Consider the following 23,768-nt stretch of genomic DNA (forward strand, 5'->3'; position numbering starts at 1 on the left):
TCCCGCAGGCTGTGGAAGGTAAATCCCCATCCCCCAGAGCCAAAAGGAAGCATCTCACCCCATCCCATCCCATCCCACCCCATCCCACCAGCTGCCCCAGGAGGCAGGAGCGTGGGCACCAGGCACGCCTGGCACGGAGCTGCTCCAATAACAATAAATCCCCCCTGCTCCTTCCCTTTGGAATATTCTTCCAGGTACCTCTCACTGCTGGCTCACTGCCAGGTCTTTCCCAACTGCAGGAACCTGAGCTCTGGGACAGGAAATCCCCTGAAGGGAGAGGAGTCCCCGGGCAGCCTCCCCTCTGCCTCCCAGACTTTGGCTCCTGTGCCTTGCACAGGCTTTGGGGTTTCCTTGGGGACAGGTGAAGGTGTCATTGTCACATTCCCACAGCAGGAAACCTTTGTCCCTGCTGGCAGCGGAGTACGGGGTGTGCTCTGAGCCAGCTGCCTGCGCTCCACACTCGTCCTCAGAGAGCTGGAACCTGCTCACCCCGGAGAGGGGTGGGAACAGAGTGTCCGAGCAAACAGGACACACACACACACACACACAAAAAAAAAACCCCAAAAAACACCACAAAAACAGCGCAGGTTTGCTCCTGATCTCCTGATGCAATTCTTGCCCCTGAAACAAACACACAAAAAAATAAAAAAAAAAAAAAAAAAAAAGAAAAAAGAAAAAAAAAGTCTCAGCCAGCTCCATGAGTTCCAGGCTTGGGGGTTTAACCCAGGCTGCAGTTCTGCCCCTTCTCAGGGGGTTTATGAAGGGTCTGTTTTGGCAGAGCTGGGGGGGACCTGCCCAGGGGGGGTCCCTGCACCCCCCAGCTGCCTTGGCTGGGTTGATGTGCTGATGATTTCATTTTCTCTGACTTGCACCATCTCCTGGAACAGCCAATTTCAGACTTTGGCTCCATCCTGCATGAGGGGAATCCAAACCTTTGTGTCAACAGCCCTGCCAAGCAGACAACAGAGCAAACGTGGTACGAGAGGAAGGAATGAGCTCTTTGGTAATTCCCTGGAGAGCACATGCTCCCTCTCAACAGTGCTCAAGGGTCACAGGAGCTGGAACTGAGCCTGCTCAGCAACACCAGAACTCAGCTTTCTCACCCTGCACCCAGCATTTCTTGGTGGGTGATGGGTTTTGCTGCCCCTGTTGCCTTTCCAAAAAATCCTCAGTGAAGTTATCACTGCCTCGTGCTCATTCAGTGACCATGCAGAAGTCTCTTGGGGAGGATTTCAGGACATTACAGGCAGCATTTAACAAGACTGAACTGTAAGATAAAACTAAAGGGGTAGATACACCAGGATGCTGCTCTTGGTTCCTCTGGGAACCACCTTTTGTCACACCAAAGCACAGATGAATTCCTGGAGATGCTGCCTTCATCAGGGACAGAAAGGTGGAGGGTGTAACAGGGGATCTTTTGAAAGAAAAGAGACTTTGAGACACCTTAATTACAAAAGAACATTTAAAAGTTGTCAGGGTTTATTATCTTGTCAGGCAGAGGAATGATTCACTTCACAGGGTGCAACCAGGTGGGCAGCAGGCTGAGCCCTCCCCATCCCCCTGCAGGGACAGTGCCAGGAGGATGGCAGAGAGCTGGGGGACAACACTTGCTGTGTGTGGCAGGAATTTACATTTATAAGTGGATTTTTGTTTTTTTTACCCCCGTGATCTGGGAAGCATTTCCAGGCACCCTGCTGCTTGGGATTGCTTTGCTCCCACATCGTTCCCTCTGCTCCTTCCAGGGGCTGAACGGAGATTTCCAGGCTGTGCTCCCGTGTCCAGGGGGACACCAGGGGCTGGCTCTTCATGTTGGAGAAGGGACATCGTGACAGGACATCCAGGAGGGCTGCCAGGCTGGCACTGAGCACACTCAAACCCAACCCCAGGAGGACACAGGAGGTTTCATGGCGAGGAAGCTGAAGCTGAGCACGCAGGCAGTGAGTGACAAGAACAGAGTCTTGGTGTGTGGCTGCACGTTGCAGGACTCTTGTGACCACATCTGGAGAGTGTTCCAGCTGTTCAAAGAACTGCAGGAGGCACCCACAGGCGTGGGCCTGGCTCGGGGAACTCTGCACAGTGGTTTTCTTCCCGCTGATGCAGAGGTCCCCAGGCAGACCCCACCAGTGCTGCTGGGACACACAAACAGTTCAGTTTGCTGCTTCAGACCTCTCTTGATTTATCTGTTGCCAAGTTATTTGCTGGGTTTGGGGTTCTGGGTTGTGGGTTTTCTTTCTGATTGTTTGGTTTGGTTTTGTGTGTTAAGCTCGGGGCTTATTGCTATTCCATTGTCAATAGTGAGGAGCAGACAGGGCTGAGATTCAACTGAACTGAAACTCTTTGGAAATTCAACAACAGGCTGGGTGTTGTGGCCGGTGTGCTTTCACAACCCCTTTCTTTCCAGTTTTTCCAGTATGGCCTGAATTCTGTGGACAGACTCTTTCCTGGCCTGCCGAACCCCCTCCTGGCCACCGGTCTCGATGGAATCCAGCTCCAGCAGCAGCTTGGTCAACATCTCCTCCAGCAGCCGGTAGGATTTATCTGTCTTTTTCCCTACAAATTCATCCACCTCTTGCTCCAGCTGCTCGGCCTCCCCCATGACGTGGAGGATTCTCTGGATCTCTGGCTGGACACCAGCTGAAGGTTGGACCTCGGGTTTGGAGCTCCCCGTCGGGAGCTTCCGAGGTGCCCGCTTGTACATCTGGGGCTGAGCACTGTACTGCACCTTGGGGGGGGGGTTGGGGGGCAAGGGGGGGGCTGCCTTGTGGCCATTTGTTGTCCCACAGTGCTGGTGGTTGACCTCGGGGTAGTAGCTGTGCTGGTTTGTGCTTTGCTCAGCTCGGTCGTAAGCAGCATCCTGCAGACAGGGGGGAAACAACAAAAAGTGTCTGGAAGTGGGGGGGGTGTCCTGGGTTCACCCCTTATGGAAACACAGGGAAGTGGGGCTGGGGGAGCTGGGGAGACCCCTGGCAAGAGGCTCGTGTCTGGAGGGCAGGGCCTGAGCCACTGGTTGCTCGTTACCCACGATCAGGGGGGATGCTGAAGGGATTCCAGTGTTGGTCCCATTGGGATACCCTGGAGCAGAATTCATCAGCAGGAAGCCAACCTCTGAGCTATCCCCAAAGAACAGCAGCTCCTGCTTTGGAGACTCCTCAGTAGAGGATGACTGTGCCCAGAACACTCACAGGGGAACACCAGAGCCCACGGGGCACTCCCAGGAACGAGGGGAGGGTTTCTGACAGCGTGAGCCTCCTCAGGACCTGCCTGGGGACACACCTGGACTCTCCAGGACCTTCCCGAAATCACAGCTGCAGGTTTGGGCTTTCTGGAGATTTGCTGGGATTTCTCTAGGGCTTTCTGTCTGCCTGGATGGGCTGTGCTGGGAGGAAGGGGCATTCCCGGGGGGCAGGGCCGTGTGATCCAGAAGTTCTCCCATTGGTTTTACCTTCGTGTCCCAGGCAGGGGGGTGGGACAGAGCTGCGCTGCCAGCCCAGGAAGGGTGGGATTCGGAGGAAAAGGGGTTCCCGTGTGGCGAAGCAGCGGGCCAGGCGTAGCGCGGCTGCACCCCATAAACGGGGTGGGGGGCCCAGGTGTCCTCGGGGGGTCCGGGCTGCGGCGTGACCCCCGGATTGCTCTCTCCATATGGATACTGCGGGATGGGCATTCCCGGGGTCTGCCAGAAGAGAGGGGAAGAGGCGTTACCCCCGGGGTCACCCCGAGGACCGGGCAGCCCTGGGAGCAGCCGCAGCATCGGGTTGCCCGGTTCCTGCTTTCCTAGCCCGCGGGCTCCGGGCCTCTGGAGCACGGGGTGACCCCACCAAGAACCAAAACCTGCTGCACCCCCAGCGGGGCTGGGGACCTCTTACCTGAGGTGGGGAGTAGCCAGGAACCTGCTGCCTGCGGAGCGAGGACCCTTGGCTGGGGCAGTCCTGGGGGGGGCCGTAGCTCCAGGGGGCAGTGGGTGAGGGGGGTCGGTACATGGCCGTGGAATCGGCAGGGTAGGGGGTCCGTGGGGGTCCCGAGCAGTAGTACCCCCGTGCCTGTGTCAGGCTGGGGTAGTGCGGGGCAGCGCCGGGAGCTGCGGGGTAGGGGGGGCTGTAGGCTCCGTTTGCGTAGGGAGAATCCATTGCCTGGGGAGAGGGAAGAGAGGAGGAAAAGTGATGGAGAACAGGCACCGGAGAGAGGCACAGGGAAAGGACTGGCCCTCCCTGCAGCCTGGAACCGGGAGGGTCCCCATGCTGATTTTAGATTTTAGATTTTTTTCCTGCTGTGATGTGGCTCAGGGGGATGGGAACTGTCACGGGATGAAAAGGGGGCACTGCAGGGGAATAGGTTTGTCCAGAGGGTGGGAAGAGAGGAGGGAGACACTGAGCTTAACCCTGCTGAGCTCCTGGCAGGGAGCAGCTCTGGGGAGGTGCAGCCCCACCAGTGTGGTCAGGGACTGGGGGATGAGAAACACTCCAGGAAAGTTAATTTCCTCTTTCAGTCTGCAAACAGAAATGATGCAAGCAGACAAGATGGACCAGTTCTGAGGCCCGGGGAGCAGGGAGCTGGGATCACCCAGCCGCAGGCTCTGCTGGCTTTGGGAACTTCTCCTGCCAAAGGTCTGCAAGTCCAGAACACTGGTGAGAATTTATCCCCACAGTAATCCATGTGCACTGAATGGGAGCTTCCCTCCAAGCACAGAGGTGACAATTAAGCATTAGGATTTCAGGATGACTCCCTGCAGCTTTGGGCAGGTTTGGTTTTTTGTTTTTTTTGCCTGCAAGCTGTGTGACAGCAGAGATGCTATCACCTGAATGATGCCTTTTATGAAAGAACCGGATCATCCCACGGGATTAAACCAAGCCACAGTTATGTCTGGACAGCAGACAGACTCTTTGGAGAGGGTAAAGCCTTTCCCTTTACACAGTATTAGTGCAATGGTCCCTAAAAAAAGCTATTCCTGCAATAAAACTAACAAATAATAGATGTGGGAAGAGCAAATCATGGGCACCAGGCACAGTGGGACTGGTGACACTTTGCTGCCTGCTCTGTCCCAAGCTGGTGGGCTCAGTGGTGGCAATGCCACATCAGGTCCTTGTGCAATGGTTTGGGTGGGAAGGGACCTTAAAGATCACCCAGTGCCACCCCCCTGCCATGAGCAGGGACCCCTCCCACAGCCCAGGGTGCTCCAAGCCCCATCCAACCTGGGGCCTTCAGCTCTGCCAGGGAATGGGCAGCCACAGCTTCTCTGGGCAACCTGATCCCTGCACTGGCACCCGGGAAGAGGCGGTTCTGCCGGTCAGAGACCGGGACACGGACCAGGACACGGACCAGGACTCATCCTGCCTGGCGCTGCCCCACTCCCACCGCTCATCCCGGCAGAGAAGGCCCCGGGATGTCCCCGGGGATCTCGTCATTAGAGCACATGCCCCAGAAATGTCACCTTGAAGGGGACGGGAAGGAAAAGCGTTACCACTGGGTGAAACCCCTGCCCACGGGAGGGGAGGAGGAAAGGGGGGCTGCAGGTTTTTAATGCACACCGATCCTTTGGGGAATCGAGCTACGGGGGCTGAGGAAAAGAAATAAACGGGACCCTCGGGGGTGGGGGACGAGCCCACGGAGCCGGGCACTCGGGGGTCCTTCCCCTCCGCTCGGGTCCGGGTGTTCCGGGGGGTATCGGGGGCTGACCCGCTCCACCACACCCCTCCTCCCGCTGTTGCCCCGGTGGGACGCGGATCCCGGTCCCGGTTGGGGCAGAGACACGCGGGGCTGCGACCCGAAGGGACGGAACCCGGAGCTGCGACCCGAAGGGACGAAACCCGGGGCTGCTGCCCCCGGCCCGGCCGCCCCGGGATGGAGCAGCGGGCGGTCCGCAGCCACCTCGGGTGGGTTTAAGTGCCGGATCCGCTGCTTCTGCCGCCGCCGCCGCCTCCCCCCCGCCGCCCCCGGGGTTACCTGCGGGGCCGCGGGCGGGCGGAGGGACCCGGGGGGCCGCACCGGGCCCGGATCAGCGCAGCGGCCGCGGGGCTGCATGGCCGCCCAGCCCCGCCCCGCCCACCGCCCGCCCTTCCGCCAATCAGCGGCCAGGGCCCCGCCGGTTCCAGCCAATCGGATCCCGCCCTGCGCGCACGAGCGGCGCGGGTTTAAAGGGGCCCCGCCCGGCGGTCCCGGCTCATGGCGGCGTTTCCGCTGCGGGCGGCACCACCATGAACTACATGCCCGGTACCGCCAGCCTCATCCAGGACATCGACAGTGAGTGCGGGGACGGGACGGGACCTCCCCGACAAGGCCGCATGGGGCACCGCGTCCCCGCCGCCACCGTCCCGCGGAGTCCCTGCCCCCCCCCCCTCTCCCCATCCCCAGCGGATGGCGGACGGGACCCCCGCCGTCCCTTGGGGACCCCCTTCCCCCCTGGGCCTCCTCTTCTCTGTAGGTGCTGCTTTCCCCCGTGGGAGGTCAGAATCCCCACTTCCTGTGGCAGCTGTCCCCCCCGCCCCGTGCGGTGGTTGGAGCCCCCGTTCTCCGTGGGTTCTGTCCCCCCCCTCCGTGGGGCGGTCGGACCCCCGAGTTCCTTCTGGTTCTGTTCCCCACGGGACGCGCGCCCCCCCCCCCCCCCGAGTTCCCTGTGGAGGCTCAGTCCCCCTCTTTTCTCATGGGTGCTGCCCCCCGTGGGCACCGGTCCCGCGTCCTCGCTCCCTTTAGCCCTGCCGGTGCCGCTTGGCCCGTTCCTGGTTTCCCCGCGCTGTATTTTGGGGCTGGGGGTGCGTGAGTGCCCACGCATGGCCCTGGCTGACCCCTTCTCCCGCAGAGAAGCACCTGGTCCTGCTGCGGGACGGCCGAACGCTCATCGGGTACCTGCGCAGCATCGACCAGTTCGGTAACGTCTGTGCGGGGGGTCCCGGGGGTCTGCGGGGGGTCCTGGGGGGCTGCGGGAGGCTGAGTCCCAGCTTTGGACGTGCCCCTGTGCAGCCGTCTGTGGGGGCTGCCGAAGAGGAGGAGGAGGAGGAGGAGGGAAGCCCCGTGGTGCCCATGGCATGGGGGGGGTGATGCTCAGTGTCCCCTCCCCAGTGGTGCCTTAGCAATAAAGAGGGAGTTTGGGTTGGGTGAAAGTTCCCTGGTTCGTGCAGCCCCTTGGTAGTGGGTTGGTTTTTTGGTTTTTTTTCCAGCTAAAACCGTGAGTTTTCAATTAAATCAGTTCTGTGCAGCACTGTGGTGGCAGGTGGTGGTTTTTTCAAAGTGTGTTTGTGTTGTGGATTAAACTCTTGCATGTTCCCCTCGGGCTTGGTTGAGTTATCCCAGCTTAGGGTGCTGCTCCTCCTTGCCTCTGGCACCCACTTTTTGGGCAGAAATAGCCCAGGAGATTTATGCTCCATTGTCTCCTCTGCCATCATCAGCCTGGGGTGGTCCTGTCAGTGTCACCTGCTGGTGCCATCACTGCTCTGGGGTTTCTGGGATGGGACCCTCTTTCTCTCCAGGAATCACAACCAAACAGGGTGCTGTTCTCTCTCCCTCAATCCCTGCAGCAAACCTGGTGTTGCACCAGACCGTGGAGCGCATCCACGTGGGCAAGAAGTATGGGGACATCCCACGAGGCATCTTTGTTGTGAGAGGAGAGAACGTTGTTCTTCTGGGGGAAATAGTAAGTAGTGCCCTGCCTCTGCCCTGCCTGCTGCTCCCTGCTGCCTCAGCCCCAGGTGACACCATCCTGAGTGGGCTGGTGCTGTCTCACTCACTGTTTGCATCCCTAGGAGCCCCCTCCCATGAACAGGTATCCTGGGGGTCCCTGCCCACATCTCCACCTGTTTTTGGGTGCCTCCAGCACCCCTGTTTTACATCACCCTAGGGGGCTTGTGGAAAGTGGGTGGGCACAGGCTCACTGTGGTCTCTGTCCTGCACGTACAAGTCCCTGAGCCAGTGAGAGCCCAAGTGTTCACAGGACCAAGTCCCCGAGCTGGTGAGGCCAGAGCTGGGGACAGACCCTGCCTCTGGCCTCAGGAACTGTTCTGCTCCATTGGCTTTGTCAGGAGTGATGGGGAACATCATCCATGGGGCAGCAGGACCTTGTAGAAGCTCTGGGATGTCCTTGAAGCCCAAACACAGGAGAGGGGGGTGTTCCAGTGCCCCAGGGGAGGCACGAGTGTGAATCCTTGATAGCTTTTGTCCCTTCCAGCCTGGCAATGCCCTGACTGATGAGATGGGCTCAGCAGAGGTGATCTCAGCCCAGCTCTGAGCTGTCCCAGGGGCAGAGCTGTGCCCAGAGCATCCCAGGGACAGAGCTGTGCCTGAAGCATCCCCCTGGGCAGAGCATCCTTGGAGCAGAGCTGTGTCCCAGCTGCCTCGTGGTGCTGAAGGGTCCATTTCTCTTGCAGGACCTGGAGAAGGAGAGTGACACCCCCCTGCAGCAGGTATCCATCGAGGAGATCCTGGAGGAGCAGCGTGTGGAGCAGCAGGCCAAGCAGGAGTCAGAGAAGCTGAAGGTGCAGGCACTGAAGGAAAGGGGCCTCTCCGTGCCCCGGGCAGACACCCTGGACGAGTATTAGGGGTGCTGCCCCTGGGACCCTTCCTCCATGGCAGAGCCAGGGGTGCTCTGTGACCCCGCCAGTGCCCGGGCAGGTCTCTTGGGAAAGGCGGTTTTTATTTTCAGGTGGTGTTTTCTGTGGCACAGGTAAAAGGTGAACAAACGATGCCTTTGGTTCCTCCTGGTGGAGAAGGAGGAGAGGAGGAGGTGTTGGGCTGTCCTCGGGGGCAGCCAGGAGTGCTGGGGAGCTGGAGTGTTTGTGTTCAGGAGGTGAATCCCGGGGTCCTTCGGGTTTTTTTGCTTTTTTTCCTCCTCCTCCTCCTCTGGTGACTCCGGGTGAGAGTTTTTCCTTGATGTGTAAATAAATCCCTGATCTCAGCAACCATGGTTTTGCTTGCATTTGACATCTGTTCCTCACCTCTCTTGGGACCAACCCCCCTTGTGCAGTAGGGGAAAGGGGACCCTTGGTCCTGCCACCAAAACAACAAAAAGCTTAAGGACGTGGTGAGACCCCTCCCTGGGTACCCCCTGCACCCCAATAAGGGCACCTGGCTCCCCCCAGCCCAGCTGTGGCTGCTCTGCTGCAGCTCAGCTCCCTCATCCTCTGATCAAGAGCAGCCACAGCTGGGATGGCCCAAGGCTACTGGCCACACCTGGGCTACCAGTAGCCACTCTGCTCCCACAGGGTCTCCTGGGTGCTTTGGAGGAAAGCCACAGCAGGTAGGAGAGTCCTTCGTGCCTGAGGCTGTTTTGGGGTGCTCGGGGGCAGGGGTTGGAGGCTCCTGTGGGTGGGTTGGGAAGAGCAAACCCCGGGGGCTCTCCTGACAAACCTCCAGGGTTCCCTCCCCTGGGGAAGTGCCTGGGATTGGGGGGTGGGGGGTCCCCACCAGTGGGTTTGCTCAGCCCAAGGGGCTCGTTTCATTGCAGAATGAGCCCAGCCCCACAGGGAGGGGTCTGGCTGCAGCATTTTGGGGCAGCAAACAAACAGTCTGGGGTGTCCTCCTCCTGCCCCAAAACATCTCACGGGGTGGGCGTTGTGCTTTTGGGGAGAAAACACCTCTTCCTGGTTGTGTTTGCCTTGGTGGGATCGTGTGAGCCCCGTGGTAGAACGGGTGTGAACAAGGAAATGGGATTTCTTGCTTTAACAAAATAAAAAAACACAACCAGAAGCTTTTAGGGGACTGGGGGGGCTCCTGCACTGTCAGGAAGCTCCTTTACAGTTCTCTGGCTCTGCAGCCCCTGGTGCTGGGGGACTTAGAGGGGCTTTGGGACCCCCTGGTTCGGGTGGGATGGGCTCCCCTTCCCTGTGGGTCTAGGGTCTTGTTCCTGGGGGGGAGGAGGAGGAAGGGTGCTGTCCCCATTGCTGGGGACCCAGGGCTGCTGCCCCCATCCTGAGGGGGGTGCAAGGAGCCCGTACGGCCCGAACCCCCCGACGGGGAGGGGGGGGGGGAAATCCCCAAATGGGGGTGGGCGCTCCCCTGCGGTGGGCTCGGTGCTGCCTCTTACATAATCCCGTGACGCCAGGGGGCGGCCCGTGACGTCACGGCGGTGACGCACTCCCGGAGGCGGCCGGTTGCGGCGGGAGGTGCCCGGACCGCCCCGCGCCGCCGGGCCGGGGCAGCAGCGTGCGGGGGATGGTGTGCGGGAAGGGGGGGCTGCACCGCCGCCCGCCGCCCCCCCGCCCCGCACCATGGAGCTGGAGAACATCGTGGCCAACACCGTCCTGCTGAAGGCCCGCGAAGGTACCGCGTCCCCCCCCCGGTCCCGGGCGGTATCGTGGACGCCGTCGCCATCCCGGTCCCGTTCCCACGCCGCATCCTGGGTCCCCCAAACACCCCCTGCACCCCACTCCCATTGGGAACCCTCGGTTGGGGCCACCCCACGCGCCCCCGGGACCTCTCTGTCCGGAGTGGGCTCATCCCGGTTGGCATCGCGGAGCCCCCCGAGGGGACAGCAGCCCCGGCACTGCGGGACACGGCTGTCTGGCTGTCTGTCAGTCCGTCCGTCCCACCCCCGTGGACCCGTGGGCACGGGGCAGGGCACTGCAAAAGTGCCATTTCCCTGAGCAGTTTGTGTGTCGAGACCCCCTGGGTGCAGGGGGTGGGTGGGCCAAGAGCTGCTCTGTCCGTCTGTCCGTCCGTCCCCGCCCCCAGGACGCGTCCGGACTCTCCGGAGCAAAACTTTCCTGGTGCCGGGAGGGTTCGGTGCAGGCCTGAGCCGAATGCCCGGAAAAACCCAGCCCGGCCGGGGGAGCTGGGGGACTCCAGGGGCTCTGGGTGCGCTGGTTTGAGGCAGGGGGAGGCTTTGGGGGGGTCTGTGCCGCCCTACAGCGGGGCTTGGCACGGGCTCCCGGGGCGTGCGGGCGCCTTTGTTTGGTTTTGGTTTCCTTTGGAAAACCGGCACCCTCCTCACCGAACCTTTGTGACCGAAAAGCAAACGGCCCCAAGAGCCACCGGGCGAGGTGGGGCACCTTGGAGGCCATCCCGTGGGTTTGTTTTTTTTTTGTAAATCCCCCACTTCTAAAGTTTTCCTTGACCCTCACTGAGGTCGCTGCTGGGGACTCCGTGGGAAGGGTTTGTGTGCAGGGGGCTGGAGAGGTGCCCTTACTGGGAGGCTGAGGTTTGGCACTGGGAGCAACCCAGCGGTGTCCTGGCTCGGGGCTGGACCCTCCTTCTGTCCCATGGGATGTCCCATGGCCACCCATGGGAATGGGGACCTCACCCAGACTGGAGAAGAGGCTTTTGGCCTGGGGAATGAGTGGGACTTGGCCTCCACGAGTGCCCAAAGGGTTAATGTCCGTGTGCGAGAGGTGCCGGGAGCCGGGAAGTGGAGCGGGACGAGGTCCCTCCCAGGTGGCCGCTTCCCTCCCTGGTGGGGTGGGGACAACCAGAGCCACCCCAGTGGAAGCTGAGACCCTGCTGGGGGTCCCCATGCTTGGGGGCTGGGGGCTGGCATCATGCTGGAAGTTGTGGGGGGCTGAGTGAGGTCCAGCCCTGGCACGGACATCGCTGCTCTCGGGGGGCTCTGTGGTTTGGGGGTCCCTGAGCTGCTGCTGCCCCCCGGGAGGATCCAGGGGGATTGCTTTTGCCCTTCCTGCTGCTCAGTCAGGGGCTTTGTCCCCCAGAGGTGACTGCAGGACTCTCTGGGTGACCTTCATGCCCAGCTCTGAGCTCTCAGGGGAGCTCTGGTGTCCCCGAGGGCTCCCAAAGCTCCGGGACCAGAAGGCGGAAGCACCCGGGACACAAACCCTGGAGCGTGGTGGCACGGAGGAGATAACCAGCAGTGAGTAAAGCTTTATGGCTCCTGGGGCAGACAGGTCCACGCCTCCCTGGCCATCGGTGCCATCTCCCCACACGGTGGCTGGTGACAAGGGACACCGAGGGACACGGGGAGCCCCACTCCTGCCTGCCACGGGGCTGTCATTGCCAGCAGCAGTGATGTCTCCATCTCTGGCCAGAGCCTGGGCTGGGGTGGGAGAGGCAGTGCTGGGGAGGGACTGAGATGTGTTTTGCTCTCCTGAGCACACTCCAGCTGGAGGAGTGGGTCCTGCTCTGAGCCCACCCCCCCTTTGCCCTTTGGGGGTCTTGGGATGGCTCTGCCACAGGTGGGTTTTGGTGCAGTTTCACCCAGGGATGCCCTGGGAAGGTGCTGCTCTTCTTTGGGTGCAGGTGATGAGCATTAATACATTTTTATTATCAGGGAAAACAAGTTGAAATTTGGAAGGAGAGCAGCGAAGCATTGGGGGGTGCCTATGGGGTCCCTGGAGGGAATCCCTGTGAGGTTGGGGCTGCCCATGTTGGGTGGTCCTTGGGGCAGGCAGAGATGGGTCCTTTGCTGCTCACCTTGGGGGGCTTCAGCTTTTCTTCTGGGTGCTCAGGACCCTGTGCTGCCAGTGCCAGGGTGAGCAGGGTGCTGGGGTGAGCAGGGTGCTGGGGGGACCTGTGGCCTCCTGGCTGGCGTGGGGCTGTTCCTGCTGGAGGAAGTGAGCTGATGACTGCAGGAAGCTCTGCCGGGCTGGAGCCCAGCACCGTGGCCTCCAGCACCGTGGTGTCCCGTGGGCTCTCCTCGGCGTCACCCGGGCCAGCAGGCTTGGCTGGCCACCAGCTGGGAGCTGTGGTGGTGTTGGGTCCCTGCAGGGATAACCACGAGTCAAGTGTCTGCCCAGGAGGAGTGTGGGGCCACCCCTCTGTCCCCTCCTCATCTCCAGGGGGGTCTCAGGAGGCAGAGGCTGGGGTCCTGGCTGGCAGGATGAGTGGCTTGGAGGTGGGGAGTAGGAAACCAGATGTTTAGGGGAGGGAGCAGTGCAAGGCCATGGTGGTGTTTGGGGGGGGGAAAGCTGCACCCACAGGCTTGGCTGCCCCCACCACTTTGTGATGCTGGGGGGCAGGGGGGGTCCCATCCCCACTGGAGGGATCCCCTGGATTGGGGGCAAGGGGGCCTGAGTCCTCTCCAGGGTGCCTTTTCCTACAGGGCTTTCGAGTTGCCCAAAACCTCAGTGCCGGGGGTCAACGTGTGGGTGATGGGTGGTGGTGGGATGGGGGGGGAACTCCCGAAACGGGGCTGGGCAGGTTCTGCCTCCCCATTCCCCCATCCCGGGCTGGCGTGACCTCTCTCTCCCTCTCCCCCGGCTGCAGGAGGTGGCGGCAAGAGGAAAGGCAGGAGCAAGAAGTGGAGGGAGATCCTGCGGTTCCCCCACATCAGCCAATGCCAGGAGCTGCGGAAGGGCTTGGGTGAGCCCGGGGAGGGCACCGGGAAGCGGCCCCGGGAAGCGGCCCCGCGCTGGGGCCAGGGGGAGCTGTGCTCAAGAGGCAGCCGGTCCCAGGGCTGTCCCGGAGGTCCCAGGGCATGTCCCCCCCCTTCCCTTTGCAGAGCAGGATTACGGCAGCCTGTGCCAGAGGCAGCCCCTCGGCCGCCTGCTCTTCCGGCAGTTCTGCCAAACGCGCCCGGAGCTCCTGCGCTGCATCCGCTTCCTGGACGCCGTGGTGAGGGATCCCCGGGCTGAGACGGGGGTGCGATGGGGACCTGGTCCCGGGACGGGGATGCTGTGGGAGGGGGTGTCTGGTTTGGGTCCACAGGAGGGTTCGCAGCGGGTACCCCCAGGGGGGCTGTGGGGAGGGAGGGACCACCCCACCCCTGTTTCTCACGGGATGGGACTCTGCATCCCAGCAAAATGCAGCTGGAAACCCATCAGTGCCTGGTGCCAGGTTTAGCTTGGCACTGGGAGAGCTCAGTGCTGGCAGTTGGGAAACACCAGCCTTGGAAAACCAGGGCTGCACAATGGGGCTTTCCTGGGGGTCTTTAGGGTATGCAGGGACCCCACAGCCCGGGAGGACATGGGCTGGTACAATTGCCTCTGCCTGTGCTCATCCAGCTCTTGCAGGATGTTTCTTTTCCCCATTTTTAAGAACTTTTAATAACTCAGCACAGGTGTGGGGGGGCTCAGTGGGGGGCAGAGGGTAGAGCCCTGCTGGTGCCCCTGCCTGCAGCACCCTCCTCTCCCCACACACCTTAGGGGGACTACGAGCTCTCCCCGGATGAGAAGAGGAAGGAGATGGGGGAGGAGATCATCCGCCAGTTCCTCCAGCAGGAGGTGAGTCCTGGGGGGCTTTACCCACCCACCCACCACCCCCCCCTGAGCTGGAGCAGGGTGGGACAAGGATGGGATGGGAGCAGGGGGTCCCTCACTGGCTACTGAGCTGTGTCCCTGCTCTCTGGTTATCCTGGTGGTACCTGTGCCCAGCAGGGCTGGGGGGTGGGATGCAGGGGTGGGATATGGGTGGGATGTGGGTGGGATGCGGGTGGGATGCAGGGGTGGGATGCGGGTGGGATGCAGGGGTGGGATATGGGGGTGATGGTCCCTCTGCTTCCCCTGGAAGTCCCCAGATTTCCTGCCTGAGCTTGGCCAGCCCCACGCCAGCCGCTTCCTGCAGGACCTGCAGCAAGGCCCCTGCAAGGATCTCTTCAGCAGCTGCCTGCAGTGAGTGTTCTGCCTGGGGAAGGGCGTCGGGGAGTTTGTGGGTGCCTGGGGTGGGGGTGGGAGGATGCCCACCCTCCTCTCTGCCCCCCAGACCCCTCCATGAGTACCTGAGTGGGGAGCCCTTTGCTGACTACCGGGACAGCATGTATTTTGATCGGTTCCTGCAGTGGAAGTACTTGGAGAGGTGAGGGAGGGGGTCTGGGAGGGGGGCTCCAGGGGATTTTTGGGGGGGTGGGGGGTGTCTGGCTGGTCTGATGTGTCCCTGGGCTGTGTTTCCAGGCAGTCTGTCACCAAGGACACGTTTCGGCAGTACCGGATCCTGGGCAAGGGTGGTTTTGGAGAGGTATGGCCATGGGGAGAGGAGGGGGGCAATGGTGGGTTTGGGGAGGAGGAGGGGGGGGGATGATCACCCCACTGCCATCTCCCCTCTTCACCCTCCCCCTCCAGGTGTGTGCCTGCCAGGTGAGGGCCACGGGGAAGATGTACGCCTGTAAGAAGCTGGAGAAGAAGAGGATCAAGAAGAGGAAAGGGGAGGCCATGGCCCTGAACGAGAAGCAGATCCTGGAGAAGGTCAACAGCCGCTTCGTGGTGTGTGCCGGGGGGTCCTGGGGAGGGGGTGCTGGGGGGGGGGAGGAGGTTTGGGGCTGGTGCTGATGTGTGTGGGGGGGGGTGCAGGTGAGCCTGGCCTACGCCTACGAGACAAAGGACGCGCTCTGCCTGGTGCTGACCATGATGAACGGGGGGGACCTCAAGTTCCACATCTACAACATGGGCAACCCCGGCTTCGAGGACGAGCGCGCGGTCTTCTACGCAGCTGAGATCTGCTGTGGGCTCCAGCACCTCCACCAGGAGGGCATCGTCTATAGGTGAGAGGGGTGGGGGGGTCAGGGGGAGGGGGCTGGATGAGCCCCCCCTCCCTGCTGAGCCCCTCTGTCCTTGCAGGGACCTGAAGCCGGAGAACATCCTGCTGGATGATGATGGTGAGGAGGGAGCGGGTCAGGCTCTGCCCCTGGCACTGGGGATGGGTCCGTGTCTGCTGGGTGGGGGCTCTGGCTGAGTTTTGGGGATTTAAGGGCAGGGATTTAAGGTGGCCCTTCCCTGGGATGCTGCTCTCCGTGCAGGGGCACCTTCCCTGGGGTGATGCCCTCAACCCCCTCCCTGCCCCAGGCCACATCAGGATCTCTGACCTGGGCTTGGCCATCAAGATCCCCGAGGGTGAGACCATCCGTGGCCGTGTGGGCACCGTCGGCTACATGGGTGAGCAGGGGGGATGGGGGCTGCGCCGGGTGGGCTGGCCCGGCCCGGGGGAGGGTCCTGTCCCCCGGGCACTGATGGGTCTGGGGCGGTGCCTCGCAGCCCCGGAGGTGATCAACAACGAGCGCTACAGCTTCAGCCCTGACTGGTGGGGTCTGGGCTGCCTGGTGTACGAGATGATCGAGGGGCAGTCGCCCTTCCGTGCCCGCAAGGAACGGGTGAAGAGGGAGGAGGTGGAGAAGAGGGTGCAGGAGGAGCAGGAGCCCTACTCGGACAAGTTCAGTGAGGATGCTCGGGCCATCTGCCAGATGGTGAGATGAGGAGGGACTGGGCATCCCCAGGGGGAGAGGAGGGAGGCACCAGGCTGGCTTTGTCCCCACCGTTGTGACCTCTTGTCCCCCTCCCCAGCTCCTGGCCAAGGACCCCAAGCAGCGTTTGGGCTGTGGGGCCGAGGGGGCAGCTGAGGTGAAGAGCCACCCCTTCTTCAGAACCATCAACTTCAAACGCCTGGAGGCTGGCATCATGACCCCCTCCTTCGTGCCAGACGTGAGGACAGGGCAGGGCTGGGCACTCATGGGGGGGGGGGGTGAGGGGTGAGCCCTGATCTCCCCCCCCCTCCAACAGCTCTGTCTCCCACAGCCCCGGGCAGTTTATTGCAAGGATGTTCTGGACATTGAGCAGTTCTCCACGGTGAAAGGGGTCAACCTGGACCAGACAGACAACGATTTCTACGCCAAGTTCGCCACCGGCAGCGTCTCCATCCCCTGGCAGAATGAGGTACGGGGGGGTCCTGCCCTGCTGCACAACCCCTGGGGGCTGCCCCTGCCAACCCCTGGCTGACCCGAACCCCTCCAGATGATTGAGACCGAGTGCTTCAAGGACCTCAACGTGTTTGGACCCAGCGGAACCCGCTCCCCAGACCTGGACTGGCAGCAGCTGCCCGAGCCCCCTAAGCGCAGCCTTCTGCAGAGGCTCTTCCGACGCCAGGTAAGAGGTGGGGATTATTGGGGGTTTTTTGTTTGGGGTTTTTTGGGGGTGGGGAGGATGCTCCAAGCCCCCCCTGGCTCACCATCTGTCCGTCTGTCCCTCACAGCCAACTGACTGCACCCCTGGCACCACCATCCACCCCCTGCACCCGACCGCCGTGAACTCCCACCCACCCACAGCCAACTCTGCCCCGGATCCCTCCTGACCTCTTCTGCCCTCCCATGGGGGGGGTCGGGCAGCCCCCAGCCCCCCCTGTGCCCTCTCAGGGTTACCCCAGACTGGGGATGGGGTCTCTGGGGATGCTGGTGCAGATGGATGTGGATGATGAGCCTGGCAGCTCCCTGGTCCCCTTTCCCCCAGCCCCACTGAGTGTTCAGCCTGTTCTTGGGGGGGGGGGAGGGGGTCCTGCTGTGGGACCACCCCCTTACACCCCCCCGGCTGCTGCCAGGGGAAGGGGCCAGGGCAGGGACCTGTTTTTGCTGCGTTTGCACCCATTATCTTATCGCCTGCTCGGTGTCTGACCTCTGCAGGCACGGGGGGGGCTGGGGCTTTATCTCTGCTCTCCAAATAGAAACAAAAGCAGCCTTGGAGTGGGGGTGTCCCGGCCCCCCTGACCCCACTGTGGGGTCCTCACAGGGGGAGGGATGAGGCCACCCCAACAGAGCCCCCCTCCCGGGGGGGCACAGCCTCTCCCCTCTTGCTCCAGCCAGCACGAGGTGATTTGGGCTCAGAAAAGGGAATTTTTTCCAAAATGGCTGTTGGGGGAGGGGGAGGAAAGGTAGGGGGGGTTCCCTCTGCCCCTCGGGACAGCTCAGGGCAGTTTTGGGGGGCTGGTGCTGGGGAGCACAGTGTTTGTGAGGGGCTGCATGGGGGGGTGGGTGTGCAGGGGGCTGGGGGGATCGTGCTGCAGGTGCCTGGACCCCCCCTCAGCCCCCTGTGAGTCTCTGCTTCCAATGCCTTTGGTTTGCCTTTGGTTTACATTTGACTCAGTTTTTGTACATTTGTGAACAGTTGTCAATATTTGTACGTTGAGCACCTGGATGTACATTTTTAAGCTAAAAAGCTGCCAACGGAGCTGCCTGGTGACTTGACGTGGAGGTGTGGGGGGGAGTTTTGTTTTGGGGGGGGAGGAGATTTTTTTGGCTGTTTTGCCTCCCCCGGCATTTTCTCTCCCTCCTGCACCCCACGGGACGTGGGTGGGAGGGTGCTGGGTGCCCATCCCTGGGGGGGGATGTGGTGCATTCCAGGGTGTCCCCTCACTGGCAGGGGGGACCACATATCCCCCCAGCACCCCCAGCTTGGGGGGGCTCCACTGTCCGGACCTGCTGCGTCCCCTCCTGCCCTCTGCCTGAGGTAGGTGCTGAGACCCCAGACCCATTCCTGGGGCCACCCTCTGCTGCTCCCATCCCAGAGCTGCTGTCCCCTCTCCTCCAGCTCGGTGGGCACATCCCTGGTGACAGCGTGGGACCCCGAGGGACCCCCCGAAGAGATGCTGAGGTCACATCAGGAGCTGGTGAGGGTTCGGGGTGGGGGTGGGGGGTGTCCCCAATTAACCAAATCCTCCTGAGGGTCCTGGGGGCTTTTTTGGTGCAGCATCCTGCAGGGTGTGACTGTCCCCGTGTCCCCTCTGAGGGGCACAGAGGGGCTCAGCCCCCCCATCCCCCAGCTCTGCCCTGGGGCTGTTTTGCTTCTTCTCACCAACGTCCTTGTGCTGAGACCTTGTGCCCAGCACCAGCTGCTCCCTCTGGGATAACAACTGCCTGGATCCCAGCCTGGATCCCAGCTGGGGCTCTGGCTGCTCTGTCCCCCAGGCAGGGGGGCTGTGGGGATCTGGGGGCCATGCCCAGGTACCCCGGGTCTCTGGGGGTCTCCCCGGGTACCACGGGTTTGGTGCTCGGTGTTGGGAGCTCCAGGAAGTCCGGAATTTCCAATTTTCCCTCTCCCCCCCCAGGTGCAGGTGTTGATGAAGCCCATCCCTGGCATCCCGGGAATCACACGGGGAGGGGGCTGCAGCACCCTTTGCCCAGCTGAAATTTCCCAGCAAAGGTTCAGGAAGGGGATGGCAGAGCTGCCGAGTGCCCCCTGCTCCCACCAGCACCTCCATCTGCTGGCCCAGGAGCTGGAGATGTCTCCTCTGGAGTGGGAATTCCAGGTGTCTCCGGGAAGTCTCCTCTTGGTGTGATGGAGAGCAGCAGCCCCAGCCTCGGAGAAGCCCCCCCAAGAGCAGCAGAACCATCCCTGGATGGTGAGAAAAACCCAAATCGTCTCTTGGGGGCCTGGGGGGTGGGCTGGGGGAGGCGAGGGGCTCCCCAGGGCTGGGCTGCTGGTGGAGCTGACCTCTCCCTTGGCCAAGTTGTTGCAAGAACGGGGAGGAAGGTCATGTTCCCTGCAGGAGGAGCGGGGCTGACGTCAAAGGAAGCAGCTGGTGATTCACGGGCTCCTGGGAGCGGGGCCGTAACTCATCCCAGAAATGTCATTTCATCCTTGAGCCTTATCACTGCTCCCCCGTGTCCCACCACATCTCCCCCGTGTCCCATCACTGCTCCCCTGTGTCCCATCACTGCTCCCCCGTGTCCCCCCACAGCTCCCCCGTGTCCCACCACAGCTCCCCCGTGTCCCATCACTGCTCCCCCGTGTCCCCCCACAGCTCCCCCGTGTCCCATCACTGCTCCCCCGTGTCCCACCACAGCTCCCCCGTGTCCTATCACTGCTCCCCCGTGTCCCCCCACTGCTCCCTCATGTCCCACCACAGCTCCCCCATGTTCCATCACTGCTCCCCCATGTCTCCCCCCACTGCTCCCCCATTTCTCCCACCACATCTCCCCTGTGTCCCACCACATCTCCCCCATGTTCCATCACTGCTCCCCCATGTCCTACCACAGCTCCCCCGTGTGTGTCCTCCCACTGCTCCCCCATGTCCCCCCACTGCTCCCTCATTTGTCCCATCACAGCTCCCCTGTCTCCCACCACAGCTCCCCCATGTCCCCCCACTGCTCCCCCGTGTCCCATCACTGCTCCCCCATGTCCCATCACTGCTCCCCCGTGTCCCACCACTGCTCTCCCATGTCCCATCACTGCTCCCCTGTGTCCCCCCACTGCTCCCCTGTGTCCCCCCACCACCACCAGCCCCTGGGGGAGGTTTGGGGGGGCTGCCCCTCGCTCCCAGCCCGGGGGGGTGCAGGGGCTTTAAAGCTGGGTGTGAAGGGTATGGCATGGGCTGAAGGAGTGGCTGTGTGAGGGGGGGGCTCAGACACCCCTGCCCACCCCCTGGGTGGGGTTAGAATGCCCATGGGTCCCATGGGTGTTTAGGGGGCTGGGGGGGTCCTGCTCTGCCCTCAGGGGTTGTGCACTGGGGGTTTATTGTGTTAGCACAGCGAGGGCTCTGCCCCAGGCTCTGATCCCCCTGGGGTGGGTGGGCAGAGCTTGTCCTTGGCTCTTGTCTGGTGTTGGGGGGGGTTTGGGCTGAGCCTGGCCCCGGATTATTGTGCCTGGTTGTGCTGGGAGATGGTGGGGGCTGTGGTTACCTCTTGTTACCCATTGTTACCTGTCAGTATCCCTTATCAGAACTGGTTATGTGCTGCTGCCCCCCCCCCTCCCATACCAGAACTGGTTGTTGCCCATCGTTACCCCCAGCTCCTCCGTGCTGTGGACCCCTGGTCCCTCTGTGCCGGGGTCGTTCCCTGGCACATGGATCACCCGCAGACCCCCCTGTTAGCCGGGTGGGGGGCTGTCCCTCGGTCCCCTGCTCTCTCTGCCCGTGTACCCCCGGGCTGGCAGTGACCCCCCCGCCCCGGCAGATGCGCTCGGAGCCCGGGCTGGCCTTGGCCCCTCCCCGCCTGTCGGTTCTTATCTCCCGGCTGACGAACCAGCATCCTTCAGCCCCCGTACTTAAGGGCGGGCTCCTCGCGGAGCCCCGCAGAGCAGCTCCTGGCGCAGGGACAGCCCGGGCTCCGCCGCGATGCTGCCCGCCACCTCCAAGCTCTGCGCTGCCATCTCCTACCGGCACCTCCGCAACATGACGGGTGAGGGGACAGGGACAGGGACACCCCCCCTCCTCATCCCGGGGATGCTCTCCCCGACCAGGGGGCTTCTTGGGTTTTCTCTTTTAGCGTTTCCCACTTTTCTGCCTTTTCTGTAGCTAGAGGTGATTGGGGGTTGTGTTCTTCTGCTCCCCTTCCCCACCACCCTTCCCCAGCACCCTTGGGGTTGCTCCTCGGGGGTTTTCTGACTGTTGTCTGCTCCATGGAGGTGTTTTCTGGGGGCAGCTTCTGTCCCAGCACAGTTACAGGCAGCTGATCCCTGTGCCTTAGGGACCTCGGTGCGGGGAGCAGGTAAAAGGAGGCAAGCAAGGAGTTTTGTGTGGTTAAACTGGAAAAACAAAGACAGAAGAGCAAAGCCCCTGCCACCCCGGGGAGGTGGTGGGTGACACGTTCTCTCTCCCCAGGTCTGAGAAGACAGGCTGCTGTGGCCATCAGCCAGGAGCTGAGCAGACTCGCCTGCCACAGCACCGGACCCAGCACCTGGATCCACCAGGTCCGCAGGAGAAGCTCCCTGCTCAGTAAGTGACTTCAGGGGCAGATCTGCTCGAGGGCCACCTCTGTGTTTGCTGGGCTAAGGGTGGCAGTGGTGGGGCTGGAGCTGACTTCCCCATCCCCTGGAGAAGTGTGTTTGGTGTGGGTAAAGCTCTCCTGGCGTTCGGGTGCGTTAAGGTTCTGCCCTGTCCTTAATCCCACTCCTGCTTTGTTCTCCTCCTCTGCAGGCTCCAGGCTGGAGGAAAAGCCCTTCAGTGAGATGGAAATATCCTACATCAAGCAAGGGGAGGAAGCCCTCCAGAAATCTCTCAGCATCCTCGAGGACCAGGAGGGCTGGAAGACAGAGACAGTGGTGGTGGGTGCTGTGCTGTGCAGCGAGCTGACACAGACCTCCAGTAAAGCTCCAGGGTGTTAACCCTGCCCTTCCTTCCCCTCTGCAGGATAACGGGGACAAAGTGCTGAGCAAGGTGCTCCCAGATGTGGGGAAAGTGTTCCGGCTGGAGGTGGTGGTGGACCAGCCCCTGGACAGGGTGTATGGGGAGCTGGTGGACAAGATGGAGCAGATGGGAGACTGGAATCCCAGCGTCAAAGAGGTCAAGGTAGGACACACACACACACAGATACCTGGGGTTGGAGCAAAGAATCCATCACAGGGATTTCTTCACCTGTTCTTTGGGAATGGAGAAGCCAGATTTCATCCTGGCCTCTCCCTGCTGCAGACTCAGAGTTTGCTCTGCAGCAGAACTGAGTCTGGAGCAGCTTGTCTGCCTCTGGCTCTCTCAGAAATCATAGAATCCTAGAATGGGCTGGGTTGGAAGGGACCTCAGAGCTCATCAAGTCCAACCCTTGATCCACTCCCCCCGTGGTTCCCAGCCCATGGCACTGAGTGCCACATCCAGGCTCTTTGGAAATATCTCCAGGGATGGAGAATCCACCCCTTCCCTGGGCAGCCCATTCCAATGGCTGATCACCCTCTCCAGAAAGAAATTCTTTCTCATGTCCAACCTAAACCTCCCCTGGCACAACTTGAGACCTCTTGTGCCCTCTTGTCTTGCTGAGAGTTGCCTGGGAAAAGAGCCCAACCCCCCCCTGGCTCCAACCTCCTTTCAGGGAGTTGGAGAGAGTGATGAGGTCTCCCCTGAGCCTCCTCTTCTCCAGCCTCAACACCCCCAGCTCCCTCAGCCCTTCCTCACAGGAATTCTGCTGGATCCCTTCCCAGCCTCCTTGCTCTTCTCTGGACCTGCTCCAGCACCTCAATCTCCTTCCTGAGCTGAGGGGCCCAGAACTGGACACAGGACTCAAGCTGTGGCCTCCCCAGGGCTGAGCACAGGGGCAGAATCCCTTCCCTGGACCTGCTGGCCACGCTGTTCCTGAGCCAGCCCAGGATGCCATTGGCCTTCTTGGCCACCTGGGCCAATGGCTGGCTCCTGGTCACCTTCCTGGCAATAATAAATGCTGCAAAGTAGCTGGCCAGGTCTGTTGTTCAATTTGTGCTGGTACTGGAGGACAAATAGTGCAGTGCCCACTGTGCAGGGATGAACATTTTGCTGTGCCCCAGCTTGTCTGGAATAAGAGAAACACCTTCCCCTACCCAGGAGCTGCAAACTGATGCTCTGCATTGTAGGGTAAAGCAGATATTTGCAATTTATCTTACTCTAAACACCAGGAGCATGTATTGGAACCTTTGTTGTTTTGGGTTTTTTAGCTATGTTTGCAGTTAAGTGCTCCAAATTAACCTTTTAATCCTGAACTGCCCAGATCCTCCAGAAGATTGGGAAGGACACGGTGATCACCCATGAGAAAGCTGCTGCTACCCCTGGGAACATCGTTGGACCCCGGGACTTTGTGAGCGTTCGCTGCTCCAAGAGACGTGGATCCACCTGTGTCCTGGCTGGCATGGCCACCAAGTATGGAGCAATGCCTGAGCAGGAAGGGTTTATAAGGTAAAACACTTTCTGCGTGCACTTCCAGGGCCTGGAAGGACTTGGATTCCTAAGCAAGCTTTTAGGATGGGCTCTGCTTAGGTTTGCCTCAGGTAGCTGCTAGGGAAGCCCTGAATTCAGTTTTTTTGAGCATGGCTGTAATTTGTGAGCTCTGAGTGATGAGGTTTGGGTTAACTGCTGAGGAAGGCCTTTGCCTACAGGAAAGCTGGGGAGGGACTTTTTAGGCTGTCAGGCAGGGATAGGACATGGGGAGTGGATTCCAACTAGAGGAGGGGAGATTGAGGTTGGATGTTAGAAAGTTCTTCCCCATGAGGGTGCTGAGACCCTGGCACAGGTTGCCCAGAGAGGTGTTGGAAGCCCCATCCATCCCTGGAAGTTTTGAAGGGACAGGGCTCTGAGCATCCTGAGCTGGTGGGAGGTGTCCCTGCCCATGGCAGGGGGGTGGAACTGGGGGTGAGCTTAAGGGTCCCTTCCAACCCTGACAATTCTGTGATTCTGGACGCGCAGTTTTTTGAGCAGGGCCGTGATTTCTGAGCTCTGGGGTTTGGTTAACAGCTCAGGGAGGCCTAACTTCA

The 23,768-nt window shown here is 61.4% G+C and overlaps 4 protein-coding genes across 12 annotated transcripts in view; 3 read left to right on the forward strand and 1 right to left on the reverse strand.

Moving 5' to 3' along the window:
• Window positions 1-1,444: 1,444 nt before the first annotated feature.
• On the reverse strand, window positions 1,445-6,060 carry BAG4 (BAG cochaperone 4). Of its 2 annotated transcripts, none has more exons than XM_071729192.1 (4): window positions 5,938-6,060; window positions 3,864-4,127; window positions 3,443-3,670; window positions 1,445-2,854 (listed from the first exon to the last, which is right to left on the reverse strand). In XM_071729192.1, exons 1-4 carry the CDS (start codon window positions 6,013-6,015, stop codon window positions 2,381-2,383), a joined length of 1,044 nt encoding a protein of 347 aa, XP_071585293.1. In that variant the 5' UTR covers window positions 6,016-6,060; the 3' UTR covers window positions 1,445-2,380. The 2 variants fall into 2 exon arrangements, with proteins under 2 accessions (XP_071585293.1, XP_071585294.1); XM_071729193.1 differs by lacking the exon at window positions 5,938-6,060 and adding an exon at window positions 4,793-5,135.
• A 25-nt stretch (window positions 6,061-6,085) lies between these two features.
• Window positions 6,086-8,882, forward strand: LSM1 (LSM1 homolog, mRNA degradation associated). 2 transcript variants are annotated; one of them, XM_071729214.1, is made up of 5 exons: window positions 6,086-6,234; window positions 6,791-6,859; window positions 7,506-7,621; window positions 8,352-8,459; window positions 8,648-8,882. In XM_071729214.1, exons 1-5 carry the CDS (start codon window positions 6,189-6,191, stop codon window positions 8,828-8,830), a joined length of 522 nt encoding a protein of 173 aa, XP_071585315.1. In that variant the 5' UTR covers window positions 6,086-6,188; the 3' UTR covers window positions 8,831-8,882. The 2 variants fall into 2 exon arrangements, with proteins under 2 accessions (XP_071585315.1, XP_071585316.1); XM_071729215.1 differs by having other exon boundaries at window positions 6,087-6,234; window positions 8,352-8,882.
• A 1,176-nt stretch (window positions 8,883-10,058) lies between these two features.
• On the forward strand, window positions 10,059-17,072 carry LOC139788866 (G protein-coupled receptor kinase 5-like). Of its 4 annotated transcripts, none has more exons than XM_071729184.1 (16): window positions 10,059-10,242; window positions 13,135-13,230; window positions 13,370-13,509; window positions 14,013-14,090; window positions 14,377-14,477; window positions 14,569-14,661; window positions 14,757-14,820; window positions 14,925-15,065; window positions 15,153-15,343; window positions 15,420-15,457; window positions 15,645-15,734; window positions 15,834-16,042; window positions 16,140-16,277; window positions 16,356-16,508; window positions 16,587-16,718; window positions 16,825-17,072. In XM_071729184.1, exons 1-16 carry the CDS (start codon window positions 10,191-10,193, stop codon window positions 16,921-16,923), a joined length of 1,815 nt encoding a protein of 604 aa, XP_071585285.1. In that variant the 5' UTR covers window positions 10,059-10,190; the 3' UTR covers window positions 16,924-17,072. The 4 variants fall into 4 exon arrangements, with proteins under 4 accessions (XP_071585285.1, XP_071585287.1, XP_071585288.1 ...); XM_071729186.1 differs by having other exon boundaries at window positions 16,371-16,508; XM_071729187.1 differs by having other exon boundaries at window positions 13,370-13,482.
• Window positions 17,073-17,213: 141 nt separating this feature from the next.
• STAR (steroidogenic acute regulatory protein) overlaps window positions 17,214-23,768 on the forward strand; it is a 7,722-nt gene continuing 1,167 nt past the window's right edge. The window contains exons 1-8 of one of the 4 annotated variants that reach the window (XM_071729204.1): window positions 17,214-18,071; window positions 18,153-18,231; window positions 18,670-18,963; window positions 20,598-20,740; window positions 21,163-21,276; window positions 21,478-21,605; window positions 21,691-21,849; window positions 23,009-23,193. In XM_071729204.1, coding sequence (XP_071585305.1) covers window positions 20,677-20,740; window positions 21,163-21,276; window positions 21,478-21,605; window positions 21,691-21,849; window positions 23,009-23,193 — 650 coding nt within the window. In that variant the 5' untranslated portion in view covers window positions 17,214-18,071; window positions 18,153-18,231; window positions 18,670-18,963; window positions 20,598-20,676. Of the gene's footprint in view, window positions 18,232-18,669; window positions 18,964-20,597; window positions 20,741-21,162; window positions 21,277-21,477; window positions 21,606-21,690; window positions 21,850-23,008; window positions 23,194-23,768 lie in introns of all 4 variants that reach the window. The other 3 variants (XM_071729206.1, XM_071729203.1, XM_071729205.1) reach the window with 3 other exon arrangements.

Source organism: Heliangelus exortis, chromosome 30 (assembly GCF_036169615.1).
Source record: "Heliangelus exortis chromosome 30, bHelExo1.hap1, whole genome shotgun sequence".
In the NCBI taxonomy this organism is placed as follows: Eukaryota; Metazoa; Chordata; class Aves; order Apodiformes; family Trochilidae; genus Heliangelus; species Heliangelus exortis.

Bases quoted from the DNA above. Each gene is read 5' to 3' on its own strand.
- BAG4 (XM_071729192.1), bottom strand. From the start codon at position 6,015: ATGCAGCCCCGCGGCCGCTGCGCTGATCCGGGCCCGGTGCGGCCCCCC. The intron at 4,128-5,937 runs GTAACCCCGGGG...CCCTCTCCCCAG, and splicing joins GCCCGCCCGCGGCCCCGCAG to GCAATGGATTCTCCCTACGC. The intron at 2,855-3,442 runs GTAAAACCAATG...CCCTGTCTGCAG, and splicing joins CCCCTGCCTGGGACACGAAG to GATGCTGCTTACGACCGAGC.
- LOC139788866 (XM_071729184.1), top strand. From the start codon at position 10,191: ATGGAGCTGGAGAACATCGTGGCCAACACCGTCCTGCTGAAGGCCCGC. The intron at 15,344-15,419 runs GTGAGAGGGGTG...CTGTCCTTGCAG, and splicing joins CAGGAGGGCATCGTCTATAG to GGACCTGAAGCCGGAGAACA. The intron at 15,458-15,644 runs GTGAGGAGGGAG...TCCCTGCCCCAG, and splicing joins CATCCTGCTGGATGATGATG to GCCACATCAGGATCTCTGAC.
- LSM1 (XM_071729214.1), top strand. From the start codon at position 6,189: ATGAACTACATGCCCGGTACCGCCAGCCTCATCCAGGACATCGACA. The intron at 7,622-8,351 runs GTAAGTAGTGCC...TTTCTCTTGCAG, and splicing joins TTGTTCTTCTGGGGGAAATA to GACCTGGAGAAGGAGAGTGA. The intron at 8,460-8,647 runs GTGCAGGCACTG...TCTGTGGCACAG, and splicing joins AGGAGTCAGAGAAGCTGAAG to GTAAAAGGTGAACAAACGAT.